We start from the raw sequence: 6,159 nt of genomic DNA, 5'->3' as shown, positions 1-6,159 counted from the left end.
AGTCCTCTCTTGTACTCCCTTTTCACCCAGGACTCATGCCCAAGAAAGACTCCAACACCATCATTAAGTTTGCGAACGACAGAACAGTGGTAGGCCTGATCACCGACAACGAGGAGACATTCTATAGGGAGTAGGTCAGATACCTGGCCGTGTGGTGCCAGGATAACAACCTCTCCTTCAACGTGATCAAGACAAAGGAGATGATTGTGGACTACAGGAAAATGAGGACTGAACACACCGCCATTCTCATCGACAGGGCTGTAGTGGAGCAGGTTGAGAGCTTCAAGTTCCCTCTCAGGAGACTGAAAAGATTTGGCATGGGTCCTCAGATCCCCAAAAAGTTATACAGCTGCACCGTCGAGAGCATCCTGACTGGTTGCATCACTGCCTGGTATGGCAACTGCTCGGCCTCCGACCACAAGACACTACAGAGGGTAATGCGTACGGCCCAGTACATCACTGGGGCCAAGCTTCTTGCCATCCAGGAGCTCTATACCAGGCGGTGTCAGAGGAAGGCCCTACAAATTGTCAAAGACTCCAGTCACTCTTGTCACAGACTGTTCTCTCTGCTACTGAACGGCAAGCAGTACCGGGGCATCAGGTCTAGGTCCAAGAGGCTTCTAAACAGCTTCTACCCCCCAAGCTATAAGACTCCTGAACACCTAGTCAAATAGCTACCCTCCCACCCCCTTTTTTTACGCTGCTGCTACTTTCTTGTTATCATCTATGCATTATCACTTTAATAACTCTACCTAGATGTACATATTACCTCAATTACCTCGACTAACCAGTGCCCCCCACACATTGACTCTGTACCAGTACCCCTTGTATATAGCATCGCTACTGTTATTTTACTGCTGCTTTTTAATAATTTCTTTTATTTTTGATTTCACACTTTTTTTTTTTTAAACTGCATTGTTGGTTAAGGTTGGTAAGCATTTCACAGTAAGGTCTATAGCTGTTGTATTTGATGCCTGTGACAAATACAATTTTACTTTATTTGATTTGAATAAGCAGGAAATACGGAAACCAGGATTTCTAGGCAACCTGGGAGTTTTTGTAAAGTTACTGGTACTAAAAGAAACAGTACTTAGTTATAGAGATGAGGATGATGATGATGATGAAGAGTAGCCTACCTGGGTACGTCCCGTTGCCGGTGGCTGTCTCCCAGCTGGTGTCCAGTCGAGCATTGTCATTGGCCAGGCTGATTGGCCCAATGGGCGGAGTCTGTCCCCTCCTCACTGCAAGCTCAGTCGCTATGTACAAGGACAAGGAGAAAAGTGAAGGAGGATGTGTGTGTGTGTGTGTGTGTGTGTGTGTGTGTGTGTGTGTGTGTGTGTGTGTGTGTGTGTGTGTGTGTGTGTGTGTGTGTGTGTGTGTGTGTGTGTGTGTGTGTGTGTGTGTGTGTGTGTGTGTGTGTGTGTTACCTGTGTGGTCTGTTTCCATGGTGGTGTGGGTGTCTCTGAGCTGTGGCCCGATGAGCATCAAGGTGTCCTCCACGGCGCCTAGCAACCCACTCACCTCCCGGCTGTTGCTTAGGATACCTTGAGAGAGGAGACTGTCTATCTCTGTGAAGACATTCTACACACAGGAAGCAGAAACAGGAAACAGGAAGTGAGTGAACGAGGTGTATATGTTTATATGCATGCATGATTTCACTGTGTGTGTGTGCGTGCGTGCGTGCGTGCGTGCGTGCGTGCGTGCGTGCGTGCGTGCGTGTGTGTGTGTGCGTGCGTGCGTGCGTGTGTGTGTGTGTGTGTGTGTGTGTGTGTGTGTGTGTGTGTGTGTGTGTGTGTTTATGTGTGTGTGGTTTACCTCCAGTAACACCTCTCCAGTCAGTCTCCCTCCGGCTGCGTCCCCAGAGTTACTTAACGCCAGACAGCTGTTCCTCATCAGAGACAGGAGACCAGCTAAACCTGGGACAGTCTGAGAGAGAGGAGAAGTTCATTGACTTCATGTGGATAAAAACAAATATACAAATATTGACATATATTGTAGTCCCAGAAGATAGCGCTTAAAAGTACTAATTAAAACACTTTCTAAAGTGGTCTTCGAGAGACAGAGAGAGAAAAAGAGAGAACGAGAGAGAGAGAGAGAGAGAGAGAGAGAGAGAGAGTGAGAGAGAGATTTTTCTGACTGCTCACTGCCATGTTATATAAATGTTCTGGTTATTTTACTGACTGGTTACTGACATATTGTATAATGTTCTGGTTATTTTACTGACTGCTCACTGCCATATTGTATAAATGTTCTGGTCATTTTACTGACTGCTTACTGACATATTGTATAACTGTTCTGGTTATTTTACTGACTGCTCACTGACATATTGTATAACTGTTCTGGTTATTTTACTGACTGCTTACTGACATATTGTATAAATGTTCTGATTATTTTACTGACTGCTTCATGCCATATTCTATAATGTTCTGGTTATTTTACTGACTGCTCACTGACATATTCTATAAATGTTCTGGTTATTTTACTGACTGCTTTCTGACATATTGTATAATGTTCTGGTTATTTTACTGACTGCTCACTGCCATATTCTATAAATGTTCTGGTTATTTTACTGACTGCTTCATGCCATATTCTATAAACGTCACCCTAAAGTGTTAGTCATCATAAGTGACATCAGGTGTCTGGGTTTAGAACTCACCTGTCCAGGAGTCTGATCCGCTTTGACCTGGTCACAGGTCAGTACTGAAGGAAACACAAAACACTGCCATCACACCTGGATCAACACTACACAGTACAACACAACAGAACACAACACTACACAACATAACACAATATAACATACCACCATCACACCTGCACAACAACAACAACCACACGACAGGACACAGAACAACACAATGAGAAGTAACAACCATCACACGTGCATGTTATCTGCACCACAACACAACATTTAGTGACGTGTGAAATCTATTGTGAATGTTTTGTAAAGTTTTTAAACTGCCTTAATTTTGCTGGACCCCAGGAAGAGTAGTTGCTGCCTTGGCTGGAACTAATGGGGATCCTTAATAAATACAAATACAACACAACACAACACCACAACACACACCAACACAACAACACAACACATACAAATGAAAACTGTCACATCCTTATCATGGTCATGGTAGATCCAAGTTGTTGCCATGGGTAACCATGTTTACCATCAGATACCAACTAACTAAGATACAAATGAAGACATGAGACAGAGAGGAAGTTGAGTTGGAGATTAAAACACCCAGAAACCCACAGCACACCAGTGATGAAATATTACCATGGTAACCATCCTAGGACGCATCCCAAATGACACCCTATGATATAGTACTCTATGGGCCCTGGTCTAATGTAGTGCACTATATAGGGAATATGGTACCATTTGGGCCCCACAACTAGAAAGAGGAAGCTGCCAGTGGAATAACGGTTTCTACAGCAACAGAGTCCCTACTGTAATATAAGCACCACACTCGATCAGTTTATATAGTCCCTTACTGATCATCATTATCCAGGCTTACACAGTTACTGAACCTAGACCTGTCCTTATATGGTGGTTTGCACAGCAGTGACCTCTGTTTGGGGCAGTAGTATTGAGAACAGTGAGGATAGTGACCTCTGTTTGGTGCAGTAGTATTGAGAACAGTGAGGGGAGTGACCTCTGTTTGGGGCAGTAGTATTGAGAACAGTGAGGGTAGTAACCTCTGTTTGGGGCAGTAGTATTGAGAACAGTGAGGGTAGTGACCTCTGTTTGGGGCAGTAGTATTGAGAACAGTGAGGGTAGTAACCTCTGTTTGGGGCAGTAGTATTGAGAACAGTGAGGGTAGTGACCTCTGTTTGGGGCAGTAGTTGGGGATCAGTGAGGGTAGTGACCTCTGTTTGGGGCAGTAGTATTGAGAACAGTGAGGGTAGTGACCTCTGTTTGGGGCAGTAGTATTGAGAACAGTGAGGGTAGTGACCTCTGTTTGGGGCAGTAGTATTGAGAACAGTGAGGGTAGTGACCTCTGTTTGGGGCAGTAGTATTGAGAACAGTGAGGGTAGTAACCTCTGTTTGGGGCAGTAGTATTGAGAACAGTGAGGGTAGTGACCTCTGTTTGGTGCAGTAGTATTGAGAACAGTGAGGGGAGTGACCTCTGTTTGGGGCAGTAGTATTGAGAACAGTGAGGGTAGTAACCTCTGTTTGGGGCAGTAGTATTGAGAACAGTGAGGGTAGTGACCTCTGTTTGGGGCAGTAGTATTGAGAACAGTGAGGGTAGTAACCTCTGTTTGGGGCAGTAGTATTGAGAACAGTGAGGGTAGTAACCTCTGTTTGGGGCAGTAGTATTGAGAACAGTGAGGGTAGTAACCTCTGTTTGGGGCAGTAGTATTGAGAACAGTGAGGGTAGTGACCTCTGTTTGGGGCAGTAGTATTGAGAACAGTGAGGGTAGTAAACTCTGTTTGGGGCAGTAGTATTGGGAACAGTGAGGGTAGTGACCTCTGTTTGGGGCAGTAGTTGGGAACAGTGAGGGGAGTGACCTCTGTTTGGGGCAGTAGTATTGAGAACAGTGAGGGTAGTAACCTCTGTTTGGGGCAGTAGTATTGGGAACAGTGAGGGTAGTGACCTCTGTTTGGGGCAGTAGTTGGGAACAGTGAGGGGAGTGACCTCTGTTTGGGGCAGTAGTATTGAGAACAGTGAGGGGAGTGACCTCTGTTTGGGGCAGTAGTATTGGGAACAGTGAGGGTAGTAACCTCTGTTTGGGGCAGTAGTATTGAGAACAGTGAGGATAGTGACCTCTGTTTGGGGCAGTAGTATTGAGAACAGTGAGGGTAGTAACCTCTGTTTGGGGCAGTAGTATTGAGAACAGTGAGGGGAGTGACCTCTGTTTGGGGCAGTAGTATTGAGAACAGTGAGGGTAGTAACCTCTGTTTGGGGCAGTAGTATTGAGAACAGTGAGGGTAGTGACCTCTGTTTGGGGCAGTAGTATTGAGAACAGTGAGGGTAGTGACCTCTGTTTGGGGCAGTAGTATTGAGAACAGTGAGGGTAGTGACCTCTGTTTGGGGCAGTAGTGTTGAGAACAGTGAGGGTAGTGACCTCTGTTTGGGGCAGTAGTATTGAGAACAGTGAGGGTAGTAACCTCTGTTTGGGGCAGTAGTATTGAGAACAGTGAGGGTAGTGACCTCTGTTTGGGGCAGTAGTATTGAGAACAGTGAGGGTAGTGACCTCTGTTTGGGGCAGTAGTATTGAGAACAGTGAGGGTAGTGACCTCTGTTTGGGGCAGTAGTATTGAGAACAGTGAGGGTAGAAACCTCTGTTTGTAGAAGTAGTATTGAGAACAGTGAGGGTAGTAACCTCTGTTTGGGGCAGTAGTATTGAGAACAGTGAGGGTAGTGACCTCTGTTTGGGGCAGTAGTATTGAGAACAGTGAGGGTAGTAACCTCTGTTTGGGGCAGTAGTATTGAGAACAGTGAGGGTAGTAACCTCTGTTTGCGGCAGTAGTATTGAGAACAGTGAGGGTAGTGACCTCTGTTTGGGGCAGTAGTATTGAGAACAGTGAGGGTAGTAAACTCTGTTTGGGGCAGTAGTATTGAGAACAGTGAGGGTAGTAACCTCTGTTTGGGGCAGTAGTATTGAGAACAGTGAGGGTAGTGACCTCTGTTTGGGGCAGTAGTATTGAGAACAGTGAGGGTAGTGACCTCTGTTTGGGGCAGTAGTATTGAGAACAGTGAGGGTAGTGACCTCTGTTTGGGGCAGTAGTATTGAGAACAGTGAGGGTAGAAACCTCTGTTTGTAGAAGTAGTATTGAGAACAGTGAGGGTAGTAACCTCTGTTTGGGGCAGTAGTATTGAGAACAGTGAGGGTAGTGACCTCTGTTTGGGGCAGTAGTATTGAGAACAGTGAGGGTAGTAACCTCTGTTTGGGGCAGTAGTATTGAGAACAGTGAGGGTAGTAACCTCTGTTTGGGGCAGTAGTATTGAGAACAGTGAGGGTAGTAACCTCTGTTTGGGGCAGTAGTATTGAGAACAGTGAGGGTAGTAAACTCTGTTTGGGGCAGTAGTATTGAGAACAGTGAGGATAGTGACCTATGTTTGGGGCAGTAGTATTGGGAACAGTGAGGGTAGTGACCTCTGTTTGGGGCAGTAGTATTGAGATCAGTGAGGGTAGTAACCTCTGTTTGGGGCAGTAGTATTGAGA

The 6,159-nt window shown here is 45.7% G+C and overlaps 2 protein-coding genes across 4 annotated transcripts in view; one reads left to right on the top strand and one right to left on the bottom strand.

The window, feature by feature from the left end:
- LOC139545504 (adhesion G protein-coupled receptor E5-like) overlaps positions 1–6,159 on the top strand; it is a 494,332-nt gene that overhangs the window by 187,182 nt on the left and 300,991 nt on the right. The window lies entirely within an intron of this gene.
- Positions 1–6,159, bottom strand: part of LOC139545677 (adhesion G protein-coupled receptor E5-like) — a 30,923-nt gene that overhangs the window by 15,349 nt on the left and 9,415 nt on the right. Inside the window, 4 exon segments of the mRNA XM_071353688.1 lie at positions 1,137–1,256; positions 1,428–1,581; positions 1,816–1,926; positions 2,657–2,700. Of these exon segments, the coding sequence (XP_071209789.1) occupies positions 1,137–1,256; positions 1,428–1,581; positions 1,816–1,926; positions 2,657–2,700 (429 nt within the window).

This window comes from Salvelinus alpinus, chromosome 2, assembly GCF_045679555.1.
Source record: "Salvelinus alpinus chromosome 2, SLU_Salpinus.1, whole genome shotgun sequence".
Lineage (NCBI taxonomy): Eukaryota > Metazoa > Chordata > Actinopteri > Salmoniformes > Salmonidae > Salvelinus > Salvelinus alpinus.
Note: the sequence above shows the minus strand (reverse complement) of the source record. Positions and strands in the feature narration are given on the sequence as shown.